The 19094-nt window shown below is 37.2% G+C and overlaps 1 protein-coding gene across 1 annotated transcript in view; it reads left to right on the forward strand.

The window, feature by feature from the left end:
- Positions 1 to 19094, forward strand: part of RSBN1 (round spermatid basic protein 1) — a 42786-nt gene that overhangs the window by 7178 nt on the left and 16514 nt on the right. The window contains exon 2 of the mRNA XM_039249102.1: positions 3713 to 4386. Within this exon, the coding sequence (XP_039105033.1) occupies positions 3713 to 4386 (674 nt within the window). The remainder of the gene's footprint in view (positions 1 to 3712; positions 4387 to 19094) is intronic.

A 19094-nucleotide genomic window follows, 5' to 3' on the forward strand; every position in this document is an offset into this window, starting at 1 on the left:
GAGAAGGTAGAAAGGAGGGGGTGTAGTGTGGTAGCACATGGGAGGGGGTTGAGTTTTGGAGCCTGACAGGGTGAGCCTGTGTGAGTGTTGGTTGTCACCTGCTAGTTCTGTGACCTGCGGGAAGGAGCATCTGATTTCAGGCTGTTTTCTTCTCCATAAAGTGGACTTACGTATCTACTTTGCTGCTTTGTTTGAGGATTGAAATGAGATCGCATATGATACCTAGTAGACCCTTGGTGAATAGTAATTTTCTTCCCTCTTTCAGAGGTTTTTGTCCTTTTTATGGGATTCTCTTGGAGTACATTAAATTGTAATGTAGGTCGGTAGTTCCTACCTCTGGTTTTGATATCCCAGAGTTAATTCCCAATTACTTAAGGAATGTTATCAAATATTGTGAAAATGATGATAAAGGTGGTGAGCACTTTCTATGTGTTCAGTACTTTGATGATGGCCTCATACGTATTGTCTTTTTAAATCCTTACCGTAGCTCTGGGAGGTAGACACTGAATTTTAATTAATGTCTTTATTTCAAGGCAGGACAACCTTGATATTCTCACAATGCAACAAGGGCTGTCTTACTTTAATAACCTTTAACAACTTTGTATATGCATGCCATTTTCAGTTAGTTGTCATCACAATAATTTAAAAGTAAATTTTGTTTATTCACTGAAATTCATTGGCTAGTATGACACAAGCAGGCGCAATTTCTCTGTAAGCAAAGGTGAGCAGCCTTAGATTAAGAATAAAAATTTGAAAACCAAGATTAGTATTAGAGGATTAAAGGAGAAAGATTGAAATTTATTTCATATTTAAACTTTTATCACATGGAAATGTGAGATTACAATCAATTTAAGGTTCTTTTCATCTCTTTGTAGACTGGTTTTTTTGATGGGCCATGTTGGAATGAGTTTGGAATAAAACCCACAGAGAGTTGGCCAGGTTAGAAATACCACTAGTAAGCTGATAGTAATAGAGAAAATGTGTTACAATCAAGGCAGCACCTTCTTGGTGTTAATTTCCATGGCAGATCTAGGTCACAGTTCATCTCCTGCATACCAAATACCTCCTCTAAAATAACAGGATCGATTCAGAGATACTTTCTTTTCTTTTTCATGAAATTGCTAAAACATTTAGCAGAGGGTAATTAGGTGACTCTTTCAAAATTGGTCTCACCTTTATATTTAATGGCATTAGCATTTAGTTGCTTGGGAGAATTGCCTAAATTACCAATTTTTAATGTGGAAAAAGTATTTAGATTAATTTTATTTGTAAGAAATATAAATGACTAAGTGTTTTAACAAATTCTCAAAGATTCGTTGTGTATAGAGTGAAAGATGAACCACTTTTTCTCTTGCCAATTTAAGCAATCTGATGACATGTATAACTTGGTATATGATCTCAGTTTAATTACAAGTGATGTTTGCAAATGAAGGGTTTTCTTTTTGTTGTTTAAAAACATATTAAACAGAATGAAAGTCATTTGGTATCTACACACTGTAAAGTTTTTGACTTCTCTGTTTTCCTTAGAAGTTTTTATTACTTGTAATGTCTGGTGATTTGGAGTAATTTTGTATAGAGTACTGCAACTATCATATTTGCATATTATACCAAATAAACTATTTACTGTAAATTTTGCTGAACTTGTTCTTCCCAGGTGTAGTGATAGGATTAATTGGAGTATCTGTCTTAACACTGAATTACTTGAATCATGTCGGAAATACTATTGTTAGGTGGACAGACTCTGTAGTAAATAGCACATCGAGCTTGAAAGGTTGGTCAGGACTACACTTGATATTTAATCCTGAAGATTTCTTGCTGGATATATTTTTCAACTAGTAAATGAAAGGTGCTATTGTACCTTGGCTTTGTCTATCCATGATAATCCCTTAAAAATTAAAAATTAATTTTTAATTCTAAAAGTAATGCATGTTTATGGTAGGAATTTAGAAAATACAGGTAAGCAGAAAAGACAGACATTTATAATCCCACCAGTCTAGATAACTACCATTAACACTTTGGTATGTGTTTCTTCAGGTATTTTTTGTGTTGTGTATGCGCAAAACATACTGTAGATCAGTCAGACTTTTTCTTGTCTTTAGGTCCTCTGCCTCTCTCCTAGAAAATATGCCTGGCTTGTTTTATTATTTAGAAATCAGCCTACATGTCACCTCCCATAGAGGAGTTTCTTCAGCACCTAGGGTAGTTTATCGACACTTCGTTTTTCTTGCCAAACTAGATTGTACAGTGAAGAGAGTGGAGATTAGATTGTGTCTGTCTTAGCACCATTTCCCCAGTGCCTGGAAATACCCCTGCACTTAGTGGGTGCTTAATACACGTGTGAATGCTTATTATAAACATGGAGTCAGATTTTACCCATGTTAGATGCTCTGGAGAGAAAGGTAAGGTCTGTATTTCTGACTTTTGATTCTTTACAGTCTAGAGGAAAGGTAGATGAGATACGCGATAACCCAGAATGTGGTTAAGTGCTGTGATAGGGACGGACAGCGCTAGTGGAACACTTGGTAGGAGTAGCTGTCCCGGTTGGGTAGAGATGATTTGTTAGAGGATGCTTTCTGGAAGGTTGGCGACGTAATAAGCATTTTATAACCTTGTAATCCATCAGTTATTTCATCTGTAACATAACTTGTAGTGGGTGGGTAGTATTTTGTCAGTATGTGATTACCAGAGTTTAATCAATATCCGATTACTTAGGATACACATTTAGGGGGCGCCTGGGTGGCTTAGTTGGTTGAGCGTCTGACTTTCGCTTGGGTCATGATCTCACGGTTCGTGGGTTCGAGCCCCGCGTCGGGCTCTGTGCTGGCTGCCAGCTCAGAGCCTGGAGCCTGTTTCAGAGTCTGTGTCTCCCTCTCTCTGACCCTCCCCTGCTCACGCTGTCTCNCGGGCTCTGTGCTGGCTGCCAGCTCAGAGCCTGGAGCCTGTTTCAGAGTCTGTGTCTCCCTCTCTCTGACCCTCCCCTGCTCACGCTGTCTCTCTCTCTCTCCTAGAAATAAATAAAAACATTAAAAAAAATTTAAATAAAAAAAAAAAAAGGATACACATTTAGGGGAGTCCCTTAATAACTTCCGGGATATTTTTGTGTATCTGCAGTTATTTTCTCAGGCAGTTATTACTTGGGAGTGGAATTTCTGGGAGTGGAATTACTATTTCTAATAATTTAAAATATTAAAATATTTTCAAGGCTTTTGGTGTGTATGCCCATTTTGGTGGGTGCCAAATTGCCCTCTGTGAAATTTGTACTGGTTTATCCTTCCAGCAGCAGTATATAAGAATGCCTCAAAAAGAAAAGTTTATGCCAGTTTGGTAGGCAAAATGGTGTCTTACAGCTTAATTTACCTTTGTTTGATTTGCCTGTATGTGTCTTGGCAAAATATGACAGGCTTCAGTTTAGATTTTACAGTGGTTACTAAACGGATATTCCATACAGTATGGCATATGTGAAATTGTTTATTTCCTTTACTTTTGATTGCAAGTCATATTAAATTATATGCTTACATTTCCATTATCTACTTTTTAGCATAGTTTTCAACCCAGAATATTACTGTATTTTAAGCTCTGTCTCATTCATTCTACAAACATGGCAAATTCAGAGAAACAGAATAGGCCATTTAATTTGAGGTCAGGTACCTTAAGAACTTTATATGTTGACACGAGGCCTAGCAACTAACTTCTTTTTAATTATTGTGGCCAGAAACGCCAGATGAAAATGGTAAAACCCAGAGAGCTGATGATTTTGTCTTGAAGAAAATAAAGAAGAAAAAGAAAAAGAAACACCGAGAAGATATGCGAGGAAGACGCCTTAAAATGTACAATAAGGAAGTACAAACCGTCTGTGCTGGCCTGACCCGCATCAGTAAGGAAATCCTCACCCAAGGACAAATAAATAGCACTTCAGGAATAAATAAGGAGTCCTTCAGGTATCTGAAAGATGAACAGCTGTGCCGATTAAATTTGGGCATGCAAGAATATCGGGTACCCCAGGGAGTACAAACACCTTTTATGACTCACCAGGAACATTCTATTCGTAGAAATTTCTTAAAAACAGGTACTAAATTTAGCAACTTTATTCATGAGGAACACCAGTCCAATGGTGGTGCACTTGTCCTTCATGCTTACATGGATGAACTCTCATTTTTGTCTCCAATGGAGATGGAGAGATTTTCTGAGGAGTTTCTTGCTTTGACATTCAGTGAAAATGAGAAAAACGCTGCTTACTATGCTTTAGCAATAGTGCATGGAGCGGCTGCCTATCTCCCAGACTTCTTGGACTACTTTGCTTTTAATTTCCCCAACACTCCTGTGAAAATGGAGATTCTGGGCAAGAAAGATATCGAAACAACCACCATTTCAAATTTTCACACTCAGGTAAGATGAAATCACCGTTAAATTATTGAGTAAATATAGTATCTTGACAGTATTAACCTCATTCTGTTTCGTTTGCCATATCAGCACACTTGATAAAAATTCATCGGGGTAAAGGGGATTCAAGTTGTTAGTTTATTGCTCTGAGAAATCTTAATTGCTGGAATTCTTTGGGATGTGGCTTGTTACTGGGTCTAAGAAATGCTGATATATGTTCTACATCATCACAAGTCTGTATGGAAAACCAGCTTGAGTTTGTGAATCCAGTCTTTCACAAATCAGGTGATGTGAGTATGGAGGATGTGATTTAGATCTGGGAGCATCAAGGTAACTTTAGTGAAGACTGACTTACGGCATGATAAAACACATGAGGGCATTGACCTGTTTATTTGCTGGGTTTTGCTGTTTCTGTTTCTCTTCTTTCAGTAACTTGTTGGCAGTCTATCCCAGAAACATATCCCATTTATGTGACATGGAAGTGTCACTAGGAAGACCGCCATAGCCTCTGCTCCTTTGGCCTATGCACTGTTGTGGGTGAAGACATTTTCTAAAGCCTTGCTTGGCCAGCTAGGCTTAAGTCAGCAGGGAAATCTCTCCTTCCTAACCAGTGGTTTTTAACCAAACATTTTTTTTTCAGTGGAGTTATTTTAGGGCGTACAAAGAAGTTAATAACATGTCCTAGTTGTTTTCTTACTTCCTTTTCTCATAAGGATTGTGAACATGAATGGTCAGCTATAAGTTTGTGTCATAGATGTAAATTCTACGCCAAGTTTAGTGGAGAATATTTTGCTTTTTAGAGATTTATGATCATATAACCTGTTTTTTCAGGTTATCTAATAATTTGCTGCCATTCTTAAGACTTTTTTTTAGGTAAATAGACTGTTGCATAATAAGACTCTCAGCTGCCTGCATTAGAGTGGTTTTAAGCCACTTGGATTTATTTGAAAGCTCCTGTAACTTGAATCTTTTTACTATTCTTACCATCCTTGCCTCCAGTGAGGGGAGTATCCAGTTTAGATTTATGAGCTTCAGAATTTCTCTAATTGAAGTTCTCTCTGCAGTAGAGAGAGCAGGAGCAGCCAATCTGGAGAGGTCGCAAGATGGGGCTGCCCAAGATGTTGGAACACGATGTGCAATAAAGGGCTTCGTCTTGGATTTTGGCCTTGTTACCACAATCAGGTACCGAAGTGCTGACTTTTGTAGTAGATTTTCTTTTTTCTTTTACTTTTTTTTTTTTTTTAAGGAGTTTTGCCCTTTGAAGGTTAAGAATCCTATTTTTATACATATTGCAGAGGAGGGACTGAAATCATTTTCCTGATATAGGCCATAATCCCCATAAGTCCCTATTTAACAAAGATATTGCTGAGAGCAGAATTAACATGCTTCATCACTTTTTTAGTTTAGAAAATGCAGCAAATTTTCTCTTATTGATAGACCAACAAGCATATTTGAGAAATAAACCAGAAATTTGGGTGAAAAAGCCTTGGTTTTGTAGTGGTGGCTTTTTAAATTTCACATTAGTTTATAGTGGATCAAGCTTATTTGTCAATAGTACCCAATCTAAATAGGTAATGAAAGAAGGTATCTCTAAATATTCCCTGCTGATTTTTGTCCTCCGATTAATTTTTTTTAAATGGAGCTGAAATTTAAAGGACTGTACCAACAACTTACCTTGAGATTTATTTGAGATTTATAAAATAACCACTTAAGAGCATACCAGATTATTATTAAATTAGGTATCATTAAGCACTTCAACTGCATAAGAATATCGAGGACTAGTGACTAAGTGTGCTCTGGTAATCCTGGAACTTAATTTTATTTACGAATTTCAGTCATTGGAAGAAAGATACGGGGTGGGTATAGGAGATTGAAGTAGTCCATGAAACTTGAAATTTGCACCTGTCAAATCTTTAGCAGATGTTAGAATGGAAACTAACACAGTAATTGAAATTAATCCAGCAGCTCATGGTTTACCGAAATATTTTTACATTCACATCTGAATATTTGAAACGACCTATGGTGTAGGTAAGCAATTTATTCTTTGTTTTCCTCTGAAGAAACTGAGGCTTGGAGATGTTCATTGTTTTCTAAGTTAATGTAGCTAGTCAGTAGAAGTCAGATCACCTGAACAATATGTCTATCATGTTACCATACTTCTTTACTTCAGCCATTGGAGAAAAGTCTAGTGCTTTTTATTTGTCTAACACTGTAGTTAGTGAAATGAAAATATCCCGGTTTAACACAGTATTCAGAAAGCTATTAATTTTTAACCAATACCTTTAGATTTTGGGAATTAAGTGAATGCCTTAAATATTTTGCACTTCATCTAATAAAGTCTTAAGAAGTTCTGTTAAGCCTCTTAAATAGGTGAAGATACTTTTTTGATACTTTAGACAGTTTTTAGAAGTATGTAGTTTAAATATGTAGCCATAATAATTATGTATGACTGTTATTTCAAGACAGTTTATTCAGCAAACATTTATTGAGAACATACTGTGTTCTTAAAAGGACTAACTGACGAGCTCATTCTGATGGAGGAGATGAATAGATCAACAGTTAAAACGCAGCTTCATAACTACTAGAGTAGAAGTATGCATAGGGGAAGCCTTGTAATAGAGGGAGCACAGTTTCTGGTGTTACCTAACAGACTTGAGGTGATTAGAAAAGGCATTTTAAAGCATGTGATAAGCTTGAATAGAGTCTTGGAAGAAGATTAGTACTTAGCTTAATAAAGGCATTTTAAGCAAAGAGAAAAACAGCCTGTGCAAACACACAGAGGCATTCTAGAATGTGGTACTTGCAGGGAGCTTGACGTGGCAAGAGCGCATGTTGACTGTTGAGGGAGAGGTGGGAGTTAAGACTAGAGACAAGGTCAAGATCGTGAGGAGCTTTCTGAGACGTGCTAAAAGAAAGTTAGTACTTTTTCCTAAAGGTAATGGGGAATTTTAATAGGGGAGCGCTGTCGAGTTATGTTTGCCAAGATTACTCAGTAATGTGAAGAATGGGATTGAGGAGGAGAATGAGATTGGAATCTAGAAGACTTGTTAGATGACTATGACAACCAGATCAGAAATGATATCGACATTAGAGAGAAAGGAATGAAATCTGAGAAATAATGAGAAGATGAGATAATCACATTTGGTGAGGGAGAAGGATAGAGTCTTGAAATATGGTTTGAATAAATGGGCAGATGATGGTTCTGGTGACAGAGTTAAGACAGTTGAAAAAGCTGGTTTTTAGGAGTGGAAGGAGTTGATGAGGAGTTCAGGTTGTGTTGGAGGTACCTGGGAAGACTGAAGATTATAAGTCTATTAGGTACTTGAAGATATGGATCTCAGATTGGGAGACATGTGTAGGCTGGAGATGGAGCAGCTGGACCCATTAGCATATAGGTGATCCAGGGACAGCATTAGAGTGGAAAAGAGATGAAGCTAAGTGTGAAATCCTGTGATGCAACCACTTGTAAGTACGAGGAACGTAGGAAAGAGACCAGGAAGAAAGAAAGGTATAGAAGGAAGATTAGGATACAAGTTTGCTGGGTTTTAAGAATGATGGAGTAATTAGGTATCACACTCATGGAGGGATCAACTAAAACAAGGATGGGAAAATGTCAAGTTACTCAGTAGGAATCTTACTGGAAACCAGTGCTTATCAAGACCAATGCTTTGCAAGCCATGGCTAAATATTGTAAATTATGGGGCTTTTTGCTCTGTGTATGAATTTGGCATCACAAAGGAGCTTTCTAGAACTGCAGACACTCAGACTCCTGTCTCCATCTTTTGAATCAGAATCTGCATTTTTTTCAGGTGATTTATAGACCCATTAAGGTTTGGGAAGCATTACTTCAGAACTTACCTACACTAGTTTGAGGAATGTAGGTTTGTTTTGTGCAAGAATAATTCTAGCTCTTGTAATTTTTATATTTTTAAGTTATTCTAGTGGCAAAGCTAGGATGCACGTAAAGGTAGTTTTTGTTTCTTTTCATATTCTATAAAACTCAAATAATTCTAACACCAGAGGAGGTAAGTTCATGATAAACACCAATTGAAGCACTAGACTGAGCCTCAGATTTGATTACTTAACTCTCAGCAGTTGATACAGGGTAACTTTGTAAAGTTCAGCTTCTGATCTAAAGAACTACATACATATTGACACAGTATGGTATTTTTATAATTCTGTAGGATTATGTAGGATTATTCAGATCTAATTAAAATTTTTTAAGTTTGTTTATTTTGAGAGAGAGCACGTGTGTGTGCACTCGCGCACACTCGTGCACAGAAGAGAGAGGAGAGAGAATCCCAAGCCAGTTCTGTGCTGACACAGAGCCTGATGCAGGACTCAAACTCATGAACTGTGAGATTATAACTGGAGCCAAAATCAAGAGTTGGACACTTAACCAACTGAGTCACCCAGGTGCCCCAGATCTAATTAAGTTTTAAGTAGTCATTGGCTAAATAACAGTTTGATCAAAAAGTTTGTGGAATCTTTTGGTTAGTTAATGGAGAAAAATTAGTGTCCACTTAGAATATGTTTCTCCCTAAAATATATATATTGTAGAAATAAGTATAATTTATAATTTTTTTGCTTTGGTATTATATCTTGTAATTATTGGCTTTTTAAAAAACTTTTTTTTTTTTAATGTTTGTTCATTTTTGAGAGACAGAGAGCATGAGTAGGGGAGGGGCAGACAGAGGGAGACACAGAATCCAAAGCAGGCTCCAGGCTCTGAGCTGTCACCACAGACCCTGACATGGGGCTCGAACTCACAAGCCATGAGATTATGACCTAAACCGAAGTTGGACGCTTAAATGACTGAGCCATGCAGGCGCCCCTTTAAAAACTTTTTAAAGGGTTTTAAATTGTGAAGTGTGATATTTCTGTAATAACTGTATAATCATTGGCTCCCCTCCTTATAAAAATCCTATGGCAGTTGATAAACTGATTAAAAAGTAAAATAGTCTTCTAGTCATCTTATGGACTAACAGGATTTTAGAGTAGGTGGGCGCCATTTCCAGGCCTTCATTTTATAGATGAGGAAGGTCACATTTTGATTGTGACCTTTCCCAAGTTTAAATAGTGATAGATCTTCAAAGAGGAATTGTTTTTTCTTTTGTCACTGAATGGAATTAAATCCTAGAGGTGAGGGTAAGCAAGTTTTAATGTGTATATAAAATGCAGATTTTGATTTTGTAGGTCTGGGTTGGGGCTTTATAGTCTGCATTTCTGATGAGTTTCCAGATGTTTCTGATTTTGCTGGTCACAAACCAGTAAGGCTATAGACTGTAAATTCCGTACATGAATTGCAAGCCAAGGCAACAACGAAAAAACACTAAAAATATAGTGAAGTTAAATCAGGAGTTGTTTTAAATATCACCATCTGAGACTGTTTTCACCTTAGATCAATTAAGTAATTGAAGGATGTATACAGAGAAGGCTGTGTATGTACATGTATGTGCTAAGGAGAGAGGCAGTTGGTTTAAAAAGCATGTCTACCATAGTAAGATTTTGTTTTATCTGGCAAATATGCATATGTTCAGTTCTACTTAAAAATTTTTTTTGTATACCTACAATACTGAAGTCTGTTATTGAGGATCAGAGCCCTTTAACTTTATTTAGGTGGCAGTAGAAGTTCTTAGAAATATTACCTTTATTACTATAAAACATTAATGTCTACTTCCCAGAGAAAATCAACAACTGTTATTTCTTCATTGTGGGTTGTTGCAAGGTCTAAAATGGGCTTTGTAGGTGCTCCTCATTTTTGATTAATATAATTAACATTTTATGGTGAATTGGTAGTACTAATTAATAGAGTCGGACTAGTAGAGTGCTTTGTAGCTTGGTAAATAACTGGGGAACTCTTTACCAGCTACACATCAGTGTGTTATATAAAGGAGAAGTAAATGTTTTAAGTAGCTGGCTTTATAAAATAAACCATAGGAGAGGTGGGTTTGGTTCTTTTTTCCCTCTCATTCTAAGTACAGCTTATGCTAAACTCATTTTGACTCACAACTGCTTTTTCACTGTATGTTTTAAAGCAGGAATGCCTTTCTGTTCACAGGTCACAAGGTTAGAAAGATTGCCAGCTAGTTTTTTCCTTTCTGTGTTTTAAACAATCAGCTTGAACAGGCTTCTTCCTAAAACATGAGTTCCCTGCCCTCAGTGTGGGGCAGGATGAGAAATACACATATATTTCTAGCTTGATGTTCCTTCTGAGTTGTGGTTAATTTTTAAAATTTTTAAAAAGTTTTTTAAAAGTATATTTATTTATTTTGAGAGAGAGGGGAGAGAGAATCCCAAGCAGGCTCCACACCGTCAGCATAGAGCCCAGCGCAGGGCTGGAACTCCAAACCATGAGATCATGACCTGAGCTGAAATCAAGAGTCAGACACTTAACAGACTGAGCCACCCAGGCACCCCAAGTTTTATTTTTTTTGTTTTATTTATTTTTTTAAAGAATTTCTTTTTAAAAAAATTTTAAATGTTTATTAACTTCTGAGAGAGAGAGTGAGCGAGCAAGTGAGCACAAGCAGGGGAGGGGCAGAGAGAGGAGACACAGAGTCCAGAGCAGGCTCTAGGCTCAGAGCTGTCAGCACAGAGCCCAGTGTGGGGCTTGAACCTACAAACCATAAGATCATGACCTGAGCTGAAGTCAGATGCTTAACTGACTGAGCCGCCTAGGCGCCCCTAAAGAATTTCTTTTTTAGATCAGTTTTAGGCTTACAGCAAAATGGAGGGCAAGGTACAGAGATGTCCCATATACTCTCTGCCCCGGTATAAGCACAGCCTTCTCCATTGTCACATCCACCTGCCCACCCCCGTGGTATATTAAATAGCAGGTGATGAACCTACATTGATTCATCATAATCACTCAAAGTCCATAGTTACCTTACAGTTCACTCTTGGTGTTGTACATTCTGTGGGTTTGGATGTGTGTCCATCATTATGTTAGCATACAGAGTATTTTTGCATTCTAAAAATCCTGTGCTCTGCCTCTTCTTCCTCTCCCAAGCCCTGGCAAGCGCTGATCGTTTTACTGTCTCCATAGTTTTGCCTTTTCCAGAATGTTACATAATTGGAATCCTGGTGTGTAGCCTTTTCAGATTGGTTTTTTTTTTCACTTAATAATATGCATTCAAGGCTCCTCCATGTCTTTTTCATGGATTGATAGCTTTTTTTTTTTTTTTGAATAATATTCTCCTGTCTGGATGTACTACAGTTTGTTTATCCATTCACCTATTGAAGGACATCTTGGTTGCTTTCAAGTTTTGGCAGTTATGAATAAAGTTGCTGTCTTCCAAGTTTTTAACTGACTTAGGACTGTCTTTATTAAGAAGTGTATGTATATGGAGCACAGTGGAGTTTATGTCACTCTCAGCAACTGATAGAGGATGACTTTGTGAAGTTAAGTTTCTAATCTAAAGGGCTGTGTCATCTATTGACAGAACAACATGTATATTCAATTATAATTGCTTAAACTTTTATAGATATTATATAAATTATTTTTAATGCACGAGAAGCTAAATTTTCTTATAGGCATTTTCTCCCTTGATTACACAGTCCTTCTCACCTCCCGACTTTGCCTTCTGATTTTTACTAAAGGTTGTGCTTTCTCTGGCACTATGTCTCTTGCTTCCATGGTAGTTTTGTTTTTTTCTGTTCTTTGGTCTCTATCTACCTCCCTCCAATCCTCCTACTACTCCTGTACCCAACTTGTTCTTTGCTTCCGAGTGCCATTTCCAGGCCAGAGGTTTTCAAACATGCTAGATCCTAGGAAGAATCTGGGGTTGCTAGTTCCTAATACATATTTAGAATCTCAGGTTCCTCTCCTGGAAATTCTGATTCGTTAGGTCTGGAGTGAGGCCTGAGATAAATATTTCAAGTAATTCAATTCCTGTGAATAGGCAAGTTTAAGAAACTCTTTTTTTTTTTTTAAATAATTTGTCAAATTGGCTTACATACAGCACCCAGTGCTCATCCCAACAAGTGTCCTCCTCAGTGCCCGTCACCCACTTTCCCCTCTCCCTTCAGTCCTCACTTTGTTCTCTGTATTTGAGAGTCTCTTATGGTTTGCCTCCCTCTGTGTAACTATTTTTCCTCCCTTCCCTTCTCCCATGGTCTTCTGTTAAGTTTCTCAAGATCCACACATGAATGAAAACATACGGTATCTGTCCTTCTCTGACTGACTTATGTCACTTAGCATAACACCCTCCAGTTCCATTCTTGTTGCTGCAAATGGCCAGATTTCATTCTTTCTCATTGCCATGTAGTATTCCATTGCATATATAAACCACATCTTCTTTATTGATCAGCGGATGGACATTTAGGCTCTTTCCATGTTTTGGCTATTGTTTACAGTGCTGCTGTGAACGCTGGGGTACATGTGCCCCCATGCATCAGTACTTCTGTATCCTGCAGGTAAATTCCTAGCAGTGCTATTGCTGGGTTGTAGGGGAGTTCTATTTCTAATTTTTTTGAGGAACCTCCACACTGTTTTCCAGAGCAGCTGTACCAGTTTACATTCCCACCAACAGTGCAAGAGGGTTCCCCTTTCTCCACATCCTCACCAGCATCTATAGTTTCCTGATTTGTTCATTTTAGCCACTCTGACTGGTGTGAGGTGGTATCTCAGTGTGGTTTTGATTTGTATTTCCCTGATGAGGAGGGACACTGAACAGAGTTTCATGTGTCTGATGGCCATCTGGATTTCTTCTCTGGAAAAGTGTTTATTTATGTCTTCTGCCCTTTTTTTTTTCCACTGGATTATTTGTTTTTCGGGTGTTGAAGAAACTTTTAAACTCTATACAGTCTACCATTACTCTGTTTTCCTTCATTTGACCTCTAGATATCATTCTTTTAGATTTTGGAGAAATCATATATCAAGGACTGTTAGAGATAATCTTGTCTAACCACTACATAGTGCAGATGTGTTAGAAAATCATTTTGGGGTCGATAATTATTTACAAACTTGTCTCTTCTTAAGGACTCATAAGGCTGCCAGTGGGCCCTCACTGTTGTCTGGAAAGCTTGCTTCTTTTCTTTGGTCACCTTGCTTACTAGTTCATGAAGACCATTCATACTTTTTATCTCTATACATCCACATTCCCTCCTGGTAAAATAGAAGCCACATCCTCCTCAAAAGCTAATCTTTCACCTGTCTTCTAGGTTCTGTTCCTCACTTTGCTTAGGATTGTCACAAAATATACATAACAAATTACTATTTAACTATTTTTAAGTATGTAATTCATTGGCATTAGGTGCTTTCACAATGGTATACAATCATCACCATTATTCATTTCTAGAACTTTTTCATCATCCCAAATAGAAACTGCTCATTTGCTTAGGATCTTTACCCACACACACCCCTTTAATTTTCCCCCCTCCGTTCCCATATAATGTGCAAATTAGGTGAATTCTTTGTTTCCTTCATTTATAATAAAATACTAAGCTTTTTCTTTCTCCCCAGAAACAAATCCTTCTGAATTTGTGGTTTATTATTTCTATGTATCTTCTAACACTTTGCTATGCATGTATGGACATATAAACTACATATAACTATTTTGTGTGATTTTATAAGGAGTGTTTTGGATTGTTTTGGTTCAGTATTGCTTTAAGAGAATTATGTTGATACATCTAACTGTAATTCATTTTAACCACTGTATTTGCATTTTGTTGTGTGATTATATTGGTATTTATTCTCCTGTTTTGTACATTTAGGTTGTTTACAGTTTTGTAATATTACCATGTTACAATAAGAATATATGTAGAGGTATTTATCCTATATATATCTGCCCTGAAATTTGTTTGCCTTTTTCTCCTGTCCTGGGATTCCATGACTATTCAGTTGATTGAATTTAGTGACTCCAATAAGATCTCACATGTCTGAAGTCTTTATTCTACCATTACATTTTTTGGTAGTTCAGATAGGTGTGGAATTCTACGTTGGAGATCATTTTCTTGAGATTTATAAAAGTATAACTCCAGTATCTTTATTTAAGCTTCTGTTGCTGCTATTGAGAAATCTAGTATTGTAATGATTCCTGATGTTTTTAGGTGTCTTGTTTTTTCTCTTAGGAATCTTACCTTAAAACCTCTTTGCTGCAGAATTTCAGAATACTGAGGATAATGTGCCACGAGATGGGTTTTTTAAAATTGGGTTTTGTTTTTTAATTTATTGTGAAATATCTCAGACATAAATAGAGGCATGAAGAATAGTAAAAACCTGTATTACCATTCTTACCACCCAAGAAATAAAATGTTACCAATATAATTGAAGACCACTTCCAACCCACATGATTTTCTCAGATTTCATTGTATGTGAGCCTTTCTGTATTCACTTTGATGAGTAGTTAAGGCCTTTTCAGTATGGAAATATATATCCTTTTGCTTGGGTAAGTTTTCTTGTCATATTTTTGGCAATTTCCTTACCTCAGTCTTTGCTGTTCTTTTTTCCTGAAACTTTTGTTAGTTGGATGTTAGGTCTTCTGATTGAATCTCCAAATTTTTCCTATCCCTCCTTTTATTTTTCTTCATCTTTTTTGTTTACTTTCTGGGGAGATTTATCTATCTTCTTTTCCTCCAGTTGATTTATTTATTTCAGCTGTGCTGTTTAGAATTTAAGACCTTGTTCTTTTTTTTAATTTGAATAATTTTTTGTTTTATGGATCCAGGATCATCTTTCATCTCTTCGATGGTATTAATCATCCTTGTTTTGAAATTTTCTTATAGTTTGTTTCATCAAGGTTTTTTTTGTTTGTTTTAATCTTGTGTTTATGTTAGATTTTTTCTTCAAATGTCTGGTGATCTGTTGATGTTTAAACATGAGTCAGTAGAAAACTGGCTAGAAACTGTGGACACATAGGTGGGGGTTGCCATTTGATGACTGGGTCAGGAATCTGGCCATGTGATTATAAGAAAAGCAACAAATACCAACATTTGGAGATCTTTTCTGTGGGGCTTTTAATTTGTACAGCTAAGAATCCACCACATTTTTTTTTTTGTCCGGAGAGTAGATTAGTTTTTATCTATCTGTTAGAATTCTTGGAGCTGAACTATGAAAGTAGGTAGGTGAGTTCATTGTTTAATATATGGAATTTAACTTAATTGTCTGGTGTCAGTATAATGGCCCTCATATCTTTGTTTCATAGTCTCTTTGGTTTGTTTTTTCCACAAAATAGGATAAAGGAATATGGGAGGGTGAGGAGTGGGAAACATAGGTGGAGGGGTCTAACTAATTCTTTTACAGATTTTAAACCATTAGGTCCAAGCTTTGTTTCCTACCTTCTACTTAGCCTTTCCATGATTCTGTAGCACAAACTGCCTTTTTTTTTTTTTTAATTTCTAGGAGAGAGAGAGAGAGAGACAGCGTGAGCAGGGGAGGGTCAGAGAGAGAGGGAGTCACAGACTGAAACAGGCTCCAGGCTCTGAGCTGGCAGTCAGCACAGAGCCCGACGCGGGGCTCGAACCCACGAACCGTGAGATCATGACCCAAGCGAAAGTCGGCCGCTTAACCAACTAAGCCACCCAGGCGCCCCACAAACTGCCTTTTTGGTTGTCTTCTATGTAGGTACTCAGTATTCAGAGTTCTCCTAATTCTCCTGTACACTTTTCCTCTTATAAAAAATGGTTTGCTAGCTTGTATCTGTCATATTTTACTTCGGTTCTCTGAGCTTCTGGGATTTATAGCCTTTCTGTTTTACTCTCATTTGACTGGGTTTTGATAAGGTGTAGACCTAAGTCTTTTGTCTGCCACGTTTGAATAGCAGTCCTCTTCACCTTTTCACTTTTTATCAGGTTCTTCCTATTAACATCAAACCATCACTTAAAAGAAGACTTAAATGGAAAGATACGTTATGTTCTTGGATTAAGAAGAGCCAACATCAAGATGATGAAAAAGAAAAGCAGTAGTGGAGGAGTGCTCTGTCAGATACCAATACATTGTATAGATTTAATGATTATGGGGTACCTGGGTGGCTCAGTTGGTTAACCATTTGACTCTTGATTTTGGCTCAGGTCATGATCCCGCAGTTTGTGAGTTCGAGCCACAAACTTCCAGTGCAGAGCCTGCTTGGGATTCTCTTTCTGTCCCTCTCCTGTGCACATGTGTGCCCACTCTAAAAAATAAAGAAATAAAGATTTAATAATTAAATAAGTTATTAGTTTATGAAAATTATTCAGTGAAAAGGAAAAGTAAGTCTAGAAGTAGGCCCAAATACATACAGGCATCTGATACATAAAAATGATAATATCTTAAATCATTGATGGCAGAAAGATGATCATGTTGGGACAACCAGGTATTTATCTGGAATTCATCTTTGTATCCATATCACTGGTACCAAGATAAATTCCAAATGGGATCAAAGATTTAAATGTAGAAAATGGAGACCTAAATGTAATAGAAGAAAACATGGAAGAATTCTTTCATAACCTTGGAGTTCAAAAGGTACTCCTAACTGTGACTAAAGCAAAACAGAAATCACTATAAACACAGTCAAAAGACAGGTTATGAAAAATTATATACAGTTCATATCACTGACAGAAGATTAAGAGTTCTAGAAATAGGTAAGAGAAATAAATACTAGCACCCCAATTTAAAAATAAGCAAGCATTGTCAATGGGTAGTTCACAGAAAAAGAAATACAAAGGGCCTTTAGTCTCAAGAGTGAAATTAACATGAATAAGATGGCAGTTCTTACCAAATTAATAAAAATCCAAAAGCTCGATAACATTCTAATTAGTGAGGTTGTAGGGCAACACATACTTCCTTATAGTGCTGGGGGGAATGAAAGTGTATACTCCCCTATAAGGTTTGCTCGGTCTTTCCATTTAAAAAATTCTCTCTTGATCTTATTTTCTCCCCTCTACCAACCTTTTTTATTTCCTCTTTTATTTGAAAGAGTTGTTCACGCTTGCTGTCGTCATTTTTTAGTCTCTCAGGCCACTGGTTTTGTTTCTGCCCTCATGATTTATCTGAAAAACCTCTCGTGTTAAGGTCACTTAACAGTGGGTATTTAAAAATTTTTTTTAATGTTTTATTTATTTTTTAGAGAGAGGGAGACAGAGCAAGCAGAGGAGGAACAGAGTGAGAGGGAGACAGAATCCAAAGCAGGATCCAGGCTCTGAGCTATCAGTACAGAGCCGGACTCGGGGCTCAAACTCATGAACTGTGAGATCATGACCTGAGCTGAAGTCAGATGCTTAACCCAGGCGCCCCTCCATTTTTCATCTTCATCCATTGAAGTCTCAGCAACAGTTTGACCAGACTTCTTCAAATATGTTTTTATTTTGACTTTCATTATATTGTGCTGTCTTGGTTTTCTTCTTTATTTGACAACTACTTTATGTTCTTTTTTGTCACCTTTTTTTTTTATTGTATCTTCCCCAAACCCCTACTTTTTGAACACTCTATATTTTCTGTAGCCAGTGACTAGGATTTATATCCTCAGTCTGAATCACTTGATTTCAGACCCAGCTACCCGCTTGACATACCCACTTGGGTGTGTTAGTGGTTAGTGTTAGTTTGCTTTTAATTCCTATTGCTTCTGTAACCAATTACCATAAACCAATGCCTTAAAACAATACAGATTTATAGTTTTTTACAGTTCTGAAGGCTCTGAAGGAGAACCTGGGTTATATTTGTTTGGTTTTGCCTACTTTAGCCTCTAGTAGTCTTCTGTATTACCTGGTTCATGGCCTCTTCCTTCGTCTTCAGAGCGCATCATTCCACTCTGGTTCCATCATCACTTCGCCTTCTCTTCTCTGTAGTCAAATCTCCCTGTGCTTCCTCATAGGAAATGAGAATGCCTGTGCTTATGTTTAGGGCTCACCTGAATAGAAGAGGCTACTCTCCCCACTTCAGGATTCTTAATTTATTTACAACTGCAAAGTTCTTTTGTTGTGTAAGGTAATGTTCACAAGTCCCAGGGATTATGACCTGGGTATCATTGGGAGTCATTATTCAGCCCACCACACACTTGAAGCTCCTCATGTTCAAAACTGAAGACCTCATCTCCCCACCCAAGGAGTGGTTTCTCTATCAGGTTGCTAAGGGCAGAGCCTGGGAGACCTCTTTGCCACTCATCTCTCTGCTGTATTGTATCCAGTCTGTCTCCAGGTTCTGACAATTTTATGTCCTCAATATTTTTTCAGATCTTTTTTCTTTACCTTTTTCTAATCAGCTCCACTGTTACTAGTTTAGTTTACTGTTTCTTATGTGGAATGGTACAGAAGCCTAACTGGTTTCTTTCAGTAACTCTCTGAGAAAATGAAACAAACGAAAACACCAAGCCCTCTCTGTCCTGAAGAGACACATCGGTAACTTTCCTTTTACTGCTTTAGATCCTTTAGTGGTTTCCCAAAATCTTTAGTGTAGTCTTCAAGGTTCTGCATAATCCAGTTACAGCTCATTTGTCCAGTCTCCTCTTTATTTTTTTCTTTTGCTTTCTGTGTTTAGCATCATTAGTTTTCTTCATTGGAAAAGGTGATTCTTAAGGGATTTTGTTTCCTTTAAACTTGTTTTACACATTTTAGCTCAATGTGACTTCGAAGAACACTTTATTCTCTAGATCAGCATTCTTTGTTCTCTTTCACAGTGTTTTTATTCGTACCATTCTGAGGACTTGTCACAGTTTATAATTAAATATTTGTTTAGATTAGTGTTTGCCTGTCCTAGACTGTAAGCTTCCACAGGCCAGGAGTGGGTCTGGTTTGGGATA

The sequence above is a fragment of the Hyaena hyaena genome, unplaced genomic scaffold (genome assembly GCF_003009895.1).
Source record: "Hyaena hyaena isolate Hyena2069 unplaced genomic scaffold, ASM300989v1 scaffold_330, whole genome shotgun sequence".
NCBI lineage: Eukaryota > Metazoa > Chordata > Mammalia > Carnivora > Hyaenidae > Hyaena > Hyaena hyaena.